This window comes from Phasianus colchicus, chromosome 25, assembly GCF_987193195.1.
Source record: "Phasianus colchicus chromosome 25, bPhaCol1.hap1.1, whole genome shotgun sequence".
Taxonomy (NCBI): Eukaryota; Metazoa; Chordata; class Aves; order Galliformes; family Phasianidae; genus Phasianus; species Phasianus colchicus.
This window is the reverse complement of record NC_143460.1, coordinates 3,583,027-3,598,601: the sequence shown is the minus strand read 5'-3', so window position 1 is coordinate 3,598,601 and position 15,575 is coordinate 3,583,027. Positions and strand designations below refer to the sequence as shown.

Here is a 15,575-nt window from a genome sequence, read left to right as displayed (position 1 = left end):
TGGATTCTCCCTTCCCCATCACCAGGATGCTCATGCTGGTGCATTGTATGCTGTCACCTTGCTGGTGGGGACATTGAATGGGTGACAAAACCTGGTGACCTGCCACCAGGAGAGCCTGGCAACCCATGGGCTCCTTACAAAAGGTGAGGAGAAGGATTTCTGGTATGCAAAGCCACAGCAGAATGACAGCTCCATAGCAGGGACTGGGACCATGTCCCCACACTGCACTCCAACTGCTGCAGCTGTGCCTGCATTAGGAGTGAGCTCTGGCTGCAGCAGGGCGAGACCTTGGTGTTACTGTTGGATGAGCTCTCCTGAGAGCAGCCGGTCGAGCCAGGTAACACATCCTGAGTCACTCTGATGAGCAGTGGGGTGGCAAGATGCTTTGGGTGGAGGCTGATTGCTTTTGACCGAGGTGATTTGAAGGGTTAGTAACAAACAGGGATAGCAACCAGCTGCTCCCTTCGCTCACCTGGGTATGAGGTCCCCAGGTGTCCCAGGCTGACCCCAGCTTGTCAAGCAGGGACACCTGAACTCCCCACCTCCTGAGGAGATGAAAAAGGTGAGAAATAGAGCAGCGCTGGAAGAAAGAAGGGATATTTTCTCAGCATTATTCACAAAGCAAGGGGCATGGCTATGGCAGAGTGGTGGTGCCAGCAGGCAGAGGCAGGGACTGCATGGAGGCAGTGATGGCTTCTCCTGTTACAAAACAAGAGCTGGCTCTCAGATAATTTACAGAATTTGGTCCTTTGAGCCATGCTTGCTTTAATGCAGCACGGATGGATATCATACTGGACCCGCAGTTTGTTTTCCCAGTGTACAGTCGTGAAGGTGCTGTTTGTGAATAAATGAGAACAACAACCTGTGCTTGTTTTGCAGTGCCTATCAGAGTTAATGATTAAATAGTAGCTAGGGCAGTGTTGTTGAAGCGAGTCAGGTGTTATCACTGTGCAGGAACCTCTCTCTAAGGAGCAATAACAACCCATTCTGTCTCTTACTGGATTTCAAAGCTAAAGGGCATTGGAAAACAAAGAACAGCTGAGGTCCACCTGAAGCAGGAGCGTGTTCACCCTGCCTGTGCTACCAAGGGGGATGCAGTGGCTCACTGGGACTGAACTGGTGGTTGCTGAGCACAGATTTTAAGAGCAGGAATGAAGGACGTTGTTTGAGTTTGGTTTTGAGATATCAGGTAAGTTTGCGTCACTGGGAAGTAAAGCAAAACAAACCACAACCAGAGAAAAACGTGTTCATTTGAATGCTGCAAAGCACTTGGGTGCGTTGGGCTCAGCTTGTCTTTCTGTCTGCTCTGTATCAGCAGGCTGTGAGCCCCACACACTGAGCACTGTGCACATGGGGACCACAGTCAGGAGCGTTTGGGACCAGAACTTATCAAACCACTTCTCCTGAATTTGATCTTTGTAATGAAAGATGTGTGTAGGAGTGTCTTTAATTGGGCCAGCAGCGACAGACTCGCGCAGACATGGAAATGACACGTCTGAGTGTTGTGGGATGGATAGTTAAAAAGTGGATACACAGCCTATGCAAAATGCAACGCTGAGTGTTTGGGTCTTTACAAACCTTGCTGTGATGTGTAAATACACTGTGTAGTCTGCATGAAGGCACTGAGGGCATGTTTACCAACTCCTCGTGTTATATTGTAAATATTATGCTCACTTTTCACTGCTATTTTATTATTATTATTATTATTTGTAATTTTGCTTCAGACACAAATCAAGCAAATTATGCCCACAGTTAAAAAGTACCAGATCTGCTTTGGGAGGTACCCAGCCAAGCACCCAGGAGCCCAGCTGGAATCTGGCCGAACCTGAGCTTTGTTTTTGTTCTTAGAATCACAGAATCAGAGGTTGGAAAAGACCACTGAGATCATCCAGCCCAATGATCACCCCTGCACCATCTCCTGCACTCTTGCTTTTCTCCTGCCCATCTCCTGCACACCCTGAGAAAGCCAAGCACCCACCACAGCTCTACCAAGTATCTTCTTGTTCTGTTCCTGGGTCTCTGCACACAATGTGTGACTATTTTTAGGACAGAAGCAAACACATCTCTGCAAGAAAAGCAGCAATCCCTGCAGCTCCCTGCACCAGCTGTGCTTGGGCCACAGGGCCACAGGCTTTGGGCTCAGCGATAGGAGGCAGCAGCTGCAGCAGCACCTGATCCCACTGCCCTCATAAAAGAAGCTCTCCACCCTGCTGAAGTTCCTTCTAGTCTGCAGAAAGGGGCAGTGTGGACTCCATGGGGATGTGGGATAATCGGGGCTGCTCCTGGTGTGCAGGTGGGCAGCATCCAGCCCCCACCCAGCACTGCGCTCCCCAAGCCCTTGACTTATGAGTGCAAATGATTGTCAGGGAGAGGGAGTGCAGCCTAAATGTCAGAGGAGGGATTGAGCTCTGAGTGAAGGGCTCAGAGCTCTGAAGGCGGGATATCTGGCAAGTCCATTTTTCACAGCCTGTTGCCTTTCCAGAATAAATTCCCTGTTCGGAGGTAGCAGCTGTTTCCTCCTGTGAGCAGAACCAACCCCATCAGGCACAAATATCACAGTGACCAAACCCTTGTCTCTCTCTGCAGAGAGCCTTCATCCATAGGCATCACTTGTAAAGCAAGCCAAACCCACAGCTTCCCCTTCATGACAGCCCCTAAAAGCATTAATGATTCTGTAGATCATGCCCCAGCCACACGCCGGCTGCTGACTTCTTTAAACAGCTCATATCTCGCCGTGTACAAAACATCCCATACAAGAGGCACTACTTTATTAGGCACGATGCCCTGAGCGACTCCGTGAGCAGCAGGCCCCACGTTTGCCCCCCAGGCTGTCCCAGCAGCAGGTGCCCATCCAGCAGAACCACGCAGGGTCGCAGGCTGTGCTCCTCGCTCTCGCCCAACGCTACTCCTTCAGCAGGCCGAGCTTCCTCAGTGCCTCACGCCGGTGCTCCTCTGTTGAACCCTTGGGGGAAATCTTCACGCTGACACAGGAGCGGGTCGGCCGGGGGAAGCTGGGCAGCGGGTTCGACCTTCTCTTGCTGCTCTTCTCCACCTCGGTGGGCTCCTTCAGTGCAGCAAAGTCCTTCCCCGCGCCGAGGGACGCGGGCCGCGGTCTGCTGCTGCGCAGGAAGCTGGGTGCCAGCCGCTCGATGAAGGACATCTTGCCCAGTGAGCCGCTGCCCTTGACGCCAGGCTCCTTGGCCATGCAGCTGCCCAGCCCTACGCCGGAACGCTCCAGGGTGTTGGATTTGAAGTTCATGGCCCGAGCCGCTGGGGCTGTGCTTGGTGCTGCCTGGCCCTGCTTGCAGGGAGGTGGCACGGGGCCGGGCCGGTTGCAGGGCTCCTGCAGGTCCTGCGGCAGCCCCAGCTTCTCTAGGGCCTCCCGCCGGGCCTTCTCCCTCTCCTTGGGGTCGAGCTGCCCTGAATTCTGCTTTTCTGCAGCAGCGTCTGCAGCAGAGCCGGCGGGTGACGGCGGTGGTACCTTCACCTTCTGGCTGGGCTCTGCACCAAGCGGCACTGGGCTGGCTTTGCTGGTTCTCAGGATAATGTTCGGTGGCAGTTTTCGTGGTTTGGGGGCTGTGGGAGGCCCACGCTTGATTTCAGGGTCCTGCGGGACCTCCTGTGCTGCTGGGTGCTCCGCTTGGCCCTGAAGAAGCGCTGCGCTCTCCCTGCCCATCTCTTGGTGTGGCAGTGATGTCGGACCGGGGACAGCCACCATCCCCAGGGCTGGACGGGGCCGTGTCCAGCTCTCCTCTGCGTTGTCTTTTCTGGCATCTGAGCCATTGCTTCGTGACTGCTCTGCATGGCTCTCCTGGTTGTCCTGGAAGGGAGCTGGAGGTGGGATGATAAGGGATCTCACCTCTCTTCTCATGTTAGCTTGGCCAAGCCTGCCCTCCGTGCCCATCTCCTGTGGAGATGGGTCCTGCATGGTGTGTGCATCTGTTTTGCCATCAGCTCTGTTTGCTCTTTGTGCATTTGCTGCAGTGATGTTCCTAGGAAGGCTGTGGTAGCCTGGGCTCGGTGCCATTGCTGGAGCTGAGCTTGGGAAGCCAGAGGAGCCCTCGGTGCCCTTCTGGTTGGCTGCATGCTGCTGAGCTGAGCTTCCAGGAGGAGCCCTCTTCTCCAAATCTAAGCAGAGAGAGGCGAGAAGTCATGAACCGTGCTGCACATGCACACAGGATATCTTACCATTTCCCCAATGCTTCTTCATGTCTGGTAATGACAAGCAGAGAAGCTCTGCCCAGCAATTCTGTTTGCCACATTAGATAGCTGCTAGCAGCTCCTACATCCAGCACCTGGGAGAATGCAGCTGGTGCCCTACATATCCCACCACACACAGCCTCCTCTCACCCATGGAGTGATGAAAGCCATCTGGCTTTTGCTTACCAAATTAATAAAACTGGGGCAGCACTCCCTCCCAACCTGCCAAGGAAGCTCACCACAGTGTGGAAATCCTTTGCAAATAGGGCTGGAGCCCAATTCCCAGCTTACCCTGGGGAGCAGAGTCTCTCTTCAGCCGTGCCCTGGGCAGCCGGGAGGCTTCTGCATAGTCAGTCTCATCAGTGGAAACCCCACTATCTGCTTCTGCATCCAGTGAGCCAATGGTTTCTTCTAGGAACATCAAGCACTCCTTCTCTTCCACAGATAAATAGTCATAGCTGTTATCGCTCTGAGAAAAGAAGGGGAAAAAAGGAAAAGTACTGATAGGAACTGCAGGTGTGCTTTTATTTATCTGGGGATGGCAGTGTCTCTCCTTGTTCTCCCATTGACATCTCAGCTTTGAAAGGAACACAGCAAGATCCTGTTTAATTTTTGTTGCATTTCAAGCATCGTGAGATACGATCACTGTGGAAATGCCAAGTCAAAGTGCAATATGTAATATACATCATTAAAAAGCTGAAGTGCAGGAAAAGATGGAGCATGTGTCAGATCAACAACCACGGGGGAGAAATTGTTCCAGGTGGAGTTGTTTTGCAGAGAGGCGCCTTCCCAAGCCTTGCACCATGCAATACTGCAACCAGTTTGTCCATCCCTAATAAACTTTAGAGGGTTTGGTTCTGGTTTGCAATACATCAAATGGAAAACCTGCCCAGGACTGAGCTCTGTCCTAGCACATATCAATTATGCTCCAAGTCAGACAGGATGTAATTAAGCCATCAATCTTGGAATCAGTGTTTGGAGACAAACAAGTTTTAAGGAACAGATAATGAAAAATTGCACATCTACACCCATTGTCCCAGCTCACCTCCACCTTAACTCCTAAACCCATCTCTTGTCAGCCAGGGAGGAGTACAGCTTGATGCCTTCTCCAGGTGCAGTCACCCTCGTTGGAGCCACTGTGACCCAGTTATCCTACCGGTGCTGGGACAACCTGCCCTGCCCCTGGGCTGTGCCAAGGGCTCCTGCAGTTTGGTGTTATTCCCTGAAGAAACCAAGCAGTCATCTTGATCGCTACCATGTAGGTGTGAGAGATTGTGAGCATGTTGGGGTCAGGATCTGTGAGGTCCTCGTGCTGCCACAGCAGTTTTGAGCAGAAATCCAACCGAAATCTCATGCTGAAGAGAGTGAGCCATGCCTGGGCTGAGCGCAATGGGACGACTTACCCGCTGCGAGTGGTTGGAGGCTGTGCTGACCATGCTGTCACAGCTGTCTGAGTTGCAGGCAGCCATGCCCAGCCCCAGGTCCTTCCCAGGCATGTCACGGGCTGTGGTGCAGGCTGGGACAGCACGGCTGGAGCAGGAGAGAGGAGATGTGTTAGGCTGCAGGGCTGCTGCGTGCAAATGTGCGTGCTCTTAGGCTGCTCCTAGCAAGGAGAAGGCATTTTTGAAAGCACCTTTGGAAATGATTTATTTTTTTTCCAAATGTATTAGAAATGGAGTAAGACTCGGAGAACCTATCCCATAAGGAGGGTGATGATTTAATCACCCTGGAGATGTGGATCCTGAGCAAAGGAAGGAGCAGCAAGCCTGCAGCAAGCATGCACACTGAGCCATTGCAATTGAGGGCTGTTCCACCCCAAGCTGAGAGCCCTGCCCATGGCTGGTAGCACCCCCACACCCACCCAGTGCCCACTGAACAAGTAGCCCTTGGGGTTTCTACATGCAAGACCACTCTGGGGCAGGGTCCCCAAGATCCCACGCAGTTCAGTTACACTCACAGCATGCACAGCAAACAGAGCTTCATCCCCAGGGGAAAAGACCAAGCAGCCTACAGAAGCCATAATTACTTGTATCTATAAAGCATTAATCTTCCAAAAGGTACCGACACCACCAATTATATGCTTTCTTTGCTTGCACCACCCAATCTTTGGGAGATGAGAGCAGGGCTGCAGAGCACAGCAAACAAACGCCCTCCCCAACGCACACAGGCCCACGCAGGAGCAGTTGTTTGCGGGCAGACAGAGGAGCTCTTTGTGCTGCAACCTGGCCACAGGAGCACACTGCTGCTTTTCTTGGTAGAAGGATCAGGGAATTAGATCTGGTGATAAGCGAGCAGATCTGGCTGCTCGTTAAGACAGTCAGACCCTGAAAGAATTCTTTTGTAATTGGAATACGCCACAAAAATCAGATTTCACCGCCCACAACCTGGAAGAGCCAACGCTTCCACTCAGGAGGAACTTAATGCTTCAGGTTGGGTTTTGTAGTATTTACTGCCCAAATTACAGCTGAGGAAACAATGTTTTTGGAGCAGAACTACCCCCAGTTCTTGAGTTTGGAGAAGCTTATAACCAGAGCTGTTAGCTCTCGGGAAGCACAGGCTGGGGCTGGGGATTTTCAGCCTTCCCAAGCTGCAGAACTTTGCTGCACACACCATTTGCAATGGGAAATACAAATCTGCTTCCAGGCAGCAAGAGCCTATTGCCTGCTTGATGGGGACCCACAGGATTACTGCAATGTTCTACACTGCTTCCTACCCACTGCACAAACCCGAGGGAGCAAAACAGGGAAGCGAAAGTCTTGCTTGAACTTGATCCTGGAGCGGCATCCTCTGCGCAATGGCACAGCTGCAAAGCAAGCAGACCCGAGCAGGGATGGCCACATGGGGGTCTCCGAGCTGTTTCCTGGTGGTCAGCACGTTGGGAGAAATGATCTGAGCAGCCCTCTCCTTTAAACAGTGTGAGCGGGAGGAGGCAAAGTTCAGCAGGAGCGTCAGGAGCTGCGCAGGAACAAGGGGCTCATTCTGCTGTGTGCTGTTCTCAGAGGAGATTATGGTTCTGACACATTCATCCGATTCGGGAGAGGGAAAGAGGAAACCAGCCCTGAAAAATCTCAGGTTTTATGGTTCAGAAGGATTTTGCAGTTCGCTCCTTACAAAAAACAACAGGTTAGCCACAAACTAAACATTCGACCGAGTGTTTAAAGTAAATTAAAAGGATACTTGAAAAGCTGTTTCTCGATCATGTGTTCTCCCACTAAAAGGATTTTCCAAGAGGCCACTTTTTATTTGAAACACATAACTCGCTGGGGCAGCTTTTGCAACATCTGCTGTAACTGTCCTCTGCAAAGCTTGCTGAGCCCTCAGACATCAAAGAACTGCTGGGTAGCAATTAATGCTAATTGCTTTATTTGAAGAGGCTACTTTCTTCTAATCCCAGCGCGACTACCAGAGCTCTATCGCAGCTCTCCAGCAGCGTTCACCAATGTCAGTGCTTTTTGCAGCTGTGCTCTGATGCCCTACACCCACTCACAAAGGGCCCCATCCTAAACACAAAGAGCACGAGGAAGAAACAAAGCACAGGCAGCTCCTGGCCTCTCCGTGCAGTGGGACAGATCCCACCCCAGGGTGACCGAAGGCGATGGTGCACTTCTCCAGTTCCTCCTCTTTAAACAAATAGGGCGCACATTTCAGTTTCAAGAACTGAGTTTGCTGTCCCAAGATCGAGTTTTACCAGTGTCCCACAGCTCTCCAGCACTACTTTCCAGCCTCCCCCCCCAATCCCCATCCTGGTGCCGCTTGGTGCGTCAGCTCTGCCACTCTTTTTCCTTCCAAAGCAAAGTCCCCAACATGAAGGCACCGCAGCCCCATACCCCGGGCAGAGGCACTCAGCTCTTCACCACAACCACATTCAGCAGGAAAAGCAGAGAGAGCAGAGAGCAGAGGAAAGAATAAAGATTTTTGCTCTTTTTTTTTACCAGGATGTCCGACGTCCCCCGGTGCCCAAATCCTCGTCCTGGCCACGTCTATCCCAGCACGTCTTTGCTTTTCTGTGCTAACCAAACACGGGTAGGTTACACATTAACTCCTAGCACTGATAAGGCTGCGCAGGGCACAGGCAGCAGCCCGCCCGTCACCTACAGCACAGCCAAGCCACGCTCATCCCAACCCAAGCACGGGGAGTTCCTTCCTGCAGCTGGGCTGGGGTCAGGGTGCAGCACAGCCCCTGCTCTGCCGGGTGTGCAGCTCTGCACAGGGTGCCTGGGGGGGCAGAGCCCAGCGAGCGGCTGCGGGCTCCCGGCACCACCCAGCACCCTCCCTTCCTGGCCTCGGCACGGGTTTCACTGGAGACTCCTTAATCCGACATCCTGTTCTGCAGCATAGTTGCTCGCTGACATCTGGAGGCCCTGACCAAAACGCCCTGTTGGCAGTGATTAAGCCCTTCGCCGGGTGTTGGTGCTGGGTGCTGCGTTGCTGCACAGCAGGTTTCTTCTCTTCCGTGGTTTGGGGCATTGGGTGCCTCAGCTTGGGGCAAGACCTGGTTCCTTCACAGCTCTGAGCACACAGATTGTTGCCGGAACAGAATGAGGCTCATGTATCACCAAAGCTTTCCTAGAGACCGTGTTTTCCCACTGTACGCTTTACAGGGATTCTTTCATAGAAGGAAAGGGGAGAGTCCCAGGAAAACGGCACATATCTCAGCAGAAACCCTGCAGGGAGATTCCAGCCATCATTCAGGTTTTCATGCTTTAATGATTTTTTTTTTTTTAAATAATGTGTTGCAACATGTTCCCTGCTACACAGAACAGGGAAGTGGAAACATGGGTTATTTCAAGCTGCAGAAGGATGGAGGGAAAGAGGATGAGTGGGGAGCACAGAGCTTCCCAGCAGCACTGGCAAGCCACAGCTGTGCCCTGTTACAAAAGGGCCATGTGAGCTGAGGAGCAAATCACAGCAGATTGGGAAACTGGGAGTGTGGGGAACCTCATGCCAGTGCTGCCCTCCTGTACTCACACAGCAAAGGTAAGAGATGTGAACGTGGTGCTTTCAGTGGAGCTGTTGCATTGCTGGAGCAGTGCAGCAGCCTGGGATTGTAGAGCTTAGTGCTTCTGGAAGCACTCACTGGCACAGTGCTGGGTGGTGCAGTGGTTTGAGCAGCCTGGTTTGTGATGCTTTTGTCTAGTTGCCTTTGGTTCTGTGTCTGCTTAGAACATGGAAGCATGGCAAAACCAGATGTGTTTTGTTACATACATGGAAACACAGAGAATTGAACAAGCACTCGTGATGGAGAGGCCATGTGCTGAGAGCACCATGCTGACAGCACTGGGACCTGAACCCAAGCATACAGTCTGTAGAGCTTGCTGCCTGAAAGGCTCTACGTAGATCAGAGAAAACATCCTATTCCATTAAGAGAAGTCTTGAGCTGCTGAGAGCTGACTTCTGTACAGCAGATGCCAGGAATGAACCTGTTCTTTTTCTACACTCTTCCTCTGACAAACAAAACCAGCTGCTACTCAAAATAAAGCGTGATTTCACGTACGTGGTATGAAGTCTATGCAAATAGTCAAGTGATGCAAAGAAAACTCTCCAGAATGCTGTGAAAGGACTTTGGCATGCTAACAGGCACCTCGTGCCTCACCCTCTGCACAAACAGCAGAGTGTGGGTGATTCAGGTCTGGCATGGAGGAACTGCATCCGCACAGATAAAGGCACCTGCTGACATAATGACCTGGGTTTGGCTGGAGGGCTGCTGGACCCTCCCCTCACACTGAGCTGTACGTATGGTGCCATGCATGCTGACAAACTAATTGTGGAAGAGATTGGGTAATCCGCTGGCTTAGAGAAATAAGGAGGTCTTAGTATGGCTGTGAACTAAGAAGGAACCCAATTTATTATCCCAATTTTAGAGAAAAGAGATAGAGATCTCCATGGCTTGCTTAGCATTAACCCCACATGAGAAACGAGGAGGCAGCTCTGGCTGCAGTGCTGTTCCCAGCACTTTCCCCAAGGCACTGATTAAAAATAATCCACAAGAGCACTGCAGTCCTGGCCAACCTGATTTTGCTAACCCTCCTATTGCATTGCTTTGTTACAAAAACCCATCTGCTGCTCACGCTCAGAGGAGTGAAATCTTGATTTCAGCAAATTGAAAGGAACTTCATTGCGTTCCATCCGGCACAGAGTGAAACCTGATGGTGGTTGTAAGACTGAAGGTGCAGCTTCATTTACAACCCAGGCAGACATTTGATTTGTATGATGAAGAGTTGCAGTTCTTAAAGCAAGCTGAAAACGTGGTGGTCCTCTTATGGAAGAGTTTCCCTGCTGGGACAGGGCTGAGCTGAGCTGGGTGCAGGGCTGGCTGGCCCATGGGCACGTGGCATTGCATGCAGGGCAGTCAGCAGAGTTCTGCAGAGATCAGATGTTGCCCTCTTTGCTGCCTGTCCCCTCACTCCTGCTTCCTCTGTGACAGAGCAAACAATGCTGGGAGGTCAGACGTGGTCAGAACAACGATTGCTTTGCTGTTCCTTTGCTGTAAGTGCAGCTTCTTGAGGGCTCTGTTGGTTGTGTCTGAGCACAGCTGTTGCACTGTTGTGTATTTGAACAGGTTGTTGAAAAAGTGGGGTGGGAATAGGACATTCCTCTGCAGGTGCCACAGGGGAACAGGAGGTGCAGTGTGAGTTCTGACCCTGTACCACACAGGGAGGTGCTCCTTCTGTCATCTCCCCACTATTTCTTCTTGCATAGCCTTGTCCAGAACCAAGGAATCATGCACAAACTCATGCTCTATCAGCTCCAAGGAGAATTTTGCTCTACCCCTTTCTCTCAAAGTCATACGAGGAATTAAGCACTTATTAAAGGCATGGACAAGTAACTGCTTTGAGAACTGAAGTTGCCATGCCGTTATCCCAGCAAGCCACAGCTATAGCTGGGGAAATAGAGGTCTGACTTCCTCCTAATACTGTCCATGTAGGCAATTGCTTCCATGAAACAGACAGGATGTGACTGAAACAGAGAACAGCTAAAGTCTTTTTAATGACTTGTACATCTAAATGCACAAACAATTCTAGAGGAGTATAAAACCCTTTGGTCACTCCTCTTGATGCATCAGGGAGGCATTTTACTATTTTGAAAGCATAAAATTATATTGCTGAAAATACAACTTTATATTTTTTATATATTATGTTGCTGGAAAAGTTGAAAGTGAAGATTTATCTTAAAGGGCTGTGGGACTGAGCTCTTCTTGGTATGACCATCCCTTAGTACCAAAGGGAAAAGTGAATCAGGCAGAGAGGAAAGCGGATGTAAATTACTCAAAGACTGTGCTACAGATGTGAAGGCTGTAAAAAATACACCGTTGGAACAACAGTGAACAGAGCAAAAACCTGGCATTCGAGAGCTGAGGCAGAGACTACATTAAACAAGGGTGCATGCATCAGTCACGTTTATTGGTGCATCAACAATTTTTGCAGTTCAAGTTACATGTTTAAGGAAATATATCATTCCAAATGGTCTGTACTGATGGTACATGAAGTGGAACGTTGTATTACAGTGGTAATTAAGACTTGAGAATCACTTGCTAACACCATTTGCTCTGCTGCAATGGGGACGCGCTGCTGACATAGCAAAGTCCTCGCTCGGTATCTGCTGAGCATGTAAACTCAGACCAACTTTTAAAGTGCTGTTAAATCCATGAGATGTGCATCTCGTCCTACAATACAGTGTTTGTAAAAGGCCACGTGATGCAGGTGTCAGGCTCTTCTTATTTAAGGAAGGATTTTAGTGCTGGTGAAGTGGCCAGGCAGACACTGGGAAACTGAAGTTCTTCACTTAATTAAGATCTAGTACAGGCAAGGAAGCCAACATGAACAATGCAGCTTCTACCAAGCCTGCCTCTGAAGTAAGAATTTCATTTTCCAGGGCCTGAGTAACTGCTGACCTCTGTGCTGAAGCGTTCAGTGAGGAAATTGGTGTTTAATTTCAATCTGTATGGGAATAAGTGGCACTGGTAAGGACACACACCCACAGCTTGCAGGCTTTGTGGATGGGTACAGGCTGCCTGCCACCACCTGAGCCCACAACACGTCAATTCTAAAATATCTGTAACTAATAACAGTTCAGTGCAAACGTATCAGCGACGCTCAGAAATTCACCCCACTGCTGCCAGGATCCCATTATTGTGGCACTTCCAAAGCTGTATCATTAAGGGCAGACAAACACTGCTAAAAAGATATTAAAAAACCCCTAATGTTCCATTCTTTTACAAGTACAACTCCCCATTTTAATGTAGTTCAGGAGCTCCTCCAGCTCTGTCCACATCCCCAGTTATTTGCTCTTTGAAACAATTTGTCAGCATGTAACAATATCAGCGTTTACAAACACAAATTACAGCTGTCCCGTTGATATTTTGTAAACCAAAGGGATTTTATTTTCTAGGCAACTAAATAAAACATCCAAGCGGTGACACTGAGGCATCTCCCTCACACGGAACTCCTGCCCTGTTAGTGGATTTGCTATGCAGACATGATAAAGCAAAGCTAAACACTCCAGATTCAATACACCTCATTTTAAATTTAAAAATACTGCAACTGAGAAATAATTCCCCAAAAGTATTTGGACGTGCTTTCAGAAATCCACCCAAGATACAAAGCTAAAAAATTGCTCCCAAAAGTTCCACGCCGTTGCAAACGTGGCAGACAATAAATACGTATCTTCCTCTTCTACAGCACTTTTGTTTCAAAGACACCCAAAGTACACCTCTCTGAGGTAGGTATTGTCCATGTAACAGATGGCAAATGGTGAGGAACAGCTCCTTGTCCCAGGCACCTCACCTCTTCAGTGTGAAAGCTGAGAACGTGATTTAGGGTCGACAGTCTCTTGGTCTCATTCCTAGACAGCATTTTGTCTCAAGTCGTTGTATCAGTGTAATCTTCAAGTTCCCTCTTTAGGTTCATAAGCGTCAGCTTCTCGAGGGCTGTTGGTAATGATTTGTTTTTTCTCATGATGGATGAAAAGCAAAGTGTGGTTTAACACTGGAAGCTAAGTGGTTTTCTATTGGAAACTCCCAACAGTGTGAACACGTATTTTAATACTGAGATAAAATGAAAACTGGTCCGTAGTGCTTTTGGCAATTCTATTCTTTATCCTTAATTATTCTTGCCTCGATTTAGCAGAGCACTCGCACAATTTTGCTCTGTTTCCTGTGAGATCCCCTCAGTATTTCAAAGTCCAATTCAGCTGAGAACCTCAATGAAATTTGCTGCTTACAGAAAACAGGATTTTCTGCAGCAGGAGTTCAGCTACGTGCCTCACTGAACGGAGGCCTTTAAAACTAAGATTGATTCCATTTGGAAAGCGGGTTTGTTTCTGCCTCAAACTGAAGATGCACGTTCCTGCTCCCCGTTTGTAGAAGAGCAAGAGAGGTAACTTGAAACAGAGTGATAGAAGGCTAAGAACGTTGTAAAATTCCTTAAAACAAATGTATTACAGGCATTTCAAAGGAAAAAATAAATCCCCTTCAGTACTACGCACCTATACAGCACCTTTTAAAAGACCTCAAAGCACTTACTGTTAAGCTCACAACTTTGCTGTGAGTTAAGATTGATGAAATCAATTCCACCTTCCCTGATTCTGAGCAGTATGAGAAGTAGGGCGCTTCACCCAGCTTGTTTTGTTCTGACAGTTCAACTGCATCCTTCATTATCCGAATTAAAGTCTTGCTCCTCCACAGTCATCCGTGACAAATCAAACACGTTAAGGCAGAATGCAGATGAAGAGACCTCAAGCCTCCCTTCTGGATCACTACTCTGTCCTTCTAAAAAGGGTAAGACTTCTTACCAGCAAAAACAACTGAGAACTATACCTTAAAGTGCTAATTTACAGTATTTGGAATCTGCTACAGCTTAGTAACACTGTGGCCGTGAGATCAGCTACAGCCAAATAAAGACCATTCCAATGTATTAAACAGATGCAAATTAAGATACTTCCCTAATTACTGTATTTCCCTCCTGCCAGACTTTGAGATATTGTTAAGAAGAACCCAAGTATTCCCAGTAACATGCCTATGTTCCGATGCAATGTAAACACCAAGGGGCTGATAGTTATTTTCCAAGCAACTAAAAACTACCTATGGAGGATTAATAAGTTTATTCAACACTTAACCACCTACTCGTTAATTTTAAGAAGGCTATCTTAAAGCTTAAAGGCCACTTCTTTCTCTAAAGCCGTGACTTCACACAAACAATACATTCTACTTCTGATAGTAACATAGTGTAGGGCAGCTTTAGGGATGCTCTTTCCACTAAAAACCGTGCACCCTGTGAGCAGCAGAAGGGCTGCTTCTATGCACAGAGTCTATTTTTTTAGTATAAATAGTGCTGATACACACATTTCCTAAACCCTTAATTTAATTACCCTGAAAACATAATACTAATAGATTAATTCAGTAATTTAGAGGCTCGCTTTTTACACTAGTATTGAACGAGCCTGGTTCTGTATGGCCACTCAGAGCACACACACACACAAAGAGAAGATTATTTCAGACATCAGGTTTTAGCTGCCAGTGTATTTCACCTGCCAAATGACTCTAAATTAGCATGCGAGAAGACAACCTATTTCAAATCAGTTGGAAAAGTCACTAACCCCACAAACCTGTGCGTCTTGGCCATCGTTAATACGCTTTTCAAGCTCTGTGAACGGAATTTTGTGATTACATACAGCTTATCTGGAAATCCAGAATTTGATTCCGGATGAGTGAGGTAGTAGATGTAACCATCCTCATGCAGGTTGTCACACCTCCCCAAAGTTGGTGTGTCCCGTCTCCTTGGCGTGTTCTCTGGCTTCCACTTGTCCCGTCAGTCCCTTCTGGCACACCATGCACCTCAGCGTGAAGCGATTCACATCAGTGAACTGCCTCTTCCGTCTGGCTTCGTCTGCTAGCTCCAAGGCTTGTGCGAGAACAACATCATCAGTGGTAGAGAAAATGGTCTGGGGAGGAACGTCCGAGTCGGGGATTTTACGCTCGAGGGGATCGTAATGAATCCCATCGTAGATCAACAGGACCCGCTTGGTGTACCCAGCATCCTCCCCAAAACGATCGATTCTGACCGTCTGCGTGTCCACCACACAGATTTCACACTGATAAAACTTCGATAAAATGGAAACCTCGATGGCTCCCCCCCAGGTTTCCTCTCTCCGGATCCAGTCGCAGTATTCCCTGTTGGTTTTCCCCAGCACTGCCTCACAATACGCCTCGGGGTCGCTGGCTACGATCTGTGCGATGAGGCTGCGCATCTCCGGGGCACAACCGGGGTCGTACACACCTCCCTCCACCACGTAATACACGCTGGTGAACAGACACGAGTTGTCAGCTGGTACCACCCTCCTGGCCAGCACGGGAACCGCTTCCCTCACCGCCATCATCC

At 49.2% G+C, this 15,575-nt stretch overlaps 2 protein-coding genes across 3 annotated transcripts; both read right to left on the bottom strand.

Annotated features, from left to right (window-relative positions):
- Positions 1–2,737: 2,737 nt before the first annotated feature.
- C25H1orf116 (chromosome 25 C1orf116 homolog) lies at positions 2,738–8,447 on the bottom strand. 2 transcript variants are annotated; one of them, XM_090124630.1, is made up of 5 exons: positions 8,296–8,441; positions 8,133–8,209; positions 5,604–5,730; positions 4,492–4,669; positions 2,738–4,128 (listed from the first exon to the last, which is right to left on the bottom strand). In XM_090124630.1, the coding sequence occupies exons 3-5, from the start codon at positions 5,694–5,696 to the stop codon at positions 2,903–2,905; spliced, it is 1,497 nt and encodes a 498-aa protein (XP_089980756.1). In that variant the 5' UTR covers positions 5,697–5,730; positions 8,133–8,209; positions 8,296–8,441; the 3' UTR covers positions 2,738–2,902. The 2 variants fall into 2 exon arrangements, with proteins under 2 accessions (XP_089980756.1, XP_031461822.2); XM_031605962.2 differs by having other exon boundaries at positions 5,604–5,803; positions 8,133–8,447.
- A 6,249-nt stretch (positions 8,448–14,696) lies between these two features.
- YOD1 (YOD1 deubiquitinase) lies at positions 14,697–15,573 on the bottom strand. The gene has a single exon (XM_090124527.1). It carries the CDS (start codon positions 15,571–15,573, stop codon positions 14,941–14,943), a length of 633 nt encoding a protein of 210 aa, XP_089980653.1. The 3' UTR covers positions 14,697–14,940.
- Between the last annotated feature and the right edge of the window lie 2 nt (positions 15,574–15,575).

Bases quoted from the DNA above. Each gene is read 5' to 3' on its own strand.
- YOD1 (XM_090124527.1), bottom strand. From the start codon at position 15,573: ATGATGGCGGTGAGGGAAGCGGTTCCCGTGCTGGCCAGGAGGGTGGTA.
- C25H1orf116 (XM_031605962.2), bottom strand. From the start codon at position 5,696: ATGCCTGGGAAGGACCTGGGGCTGGGCATGGCTGCCTGCAACTCAGAC. The intron at 4,670-5,603 runs GTAAGTCGTCCC...TTCTTTTCTCAG, and splicing joins CCTCCAACCACTCGCAGCGG to AGCGATAACAGCTATGACTA. The intron at 4,129-4,491 runs GTAAGCTGGGAA...CTCTCTGCTTAG, and splicing joins GAGAGACTCTGCTCCCCAGG to ATTTGGAGAAGAGGGCTCCT.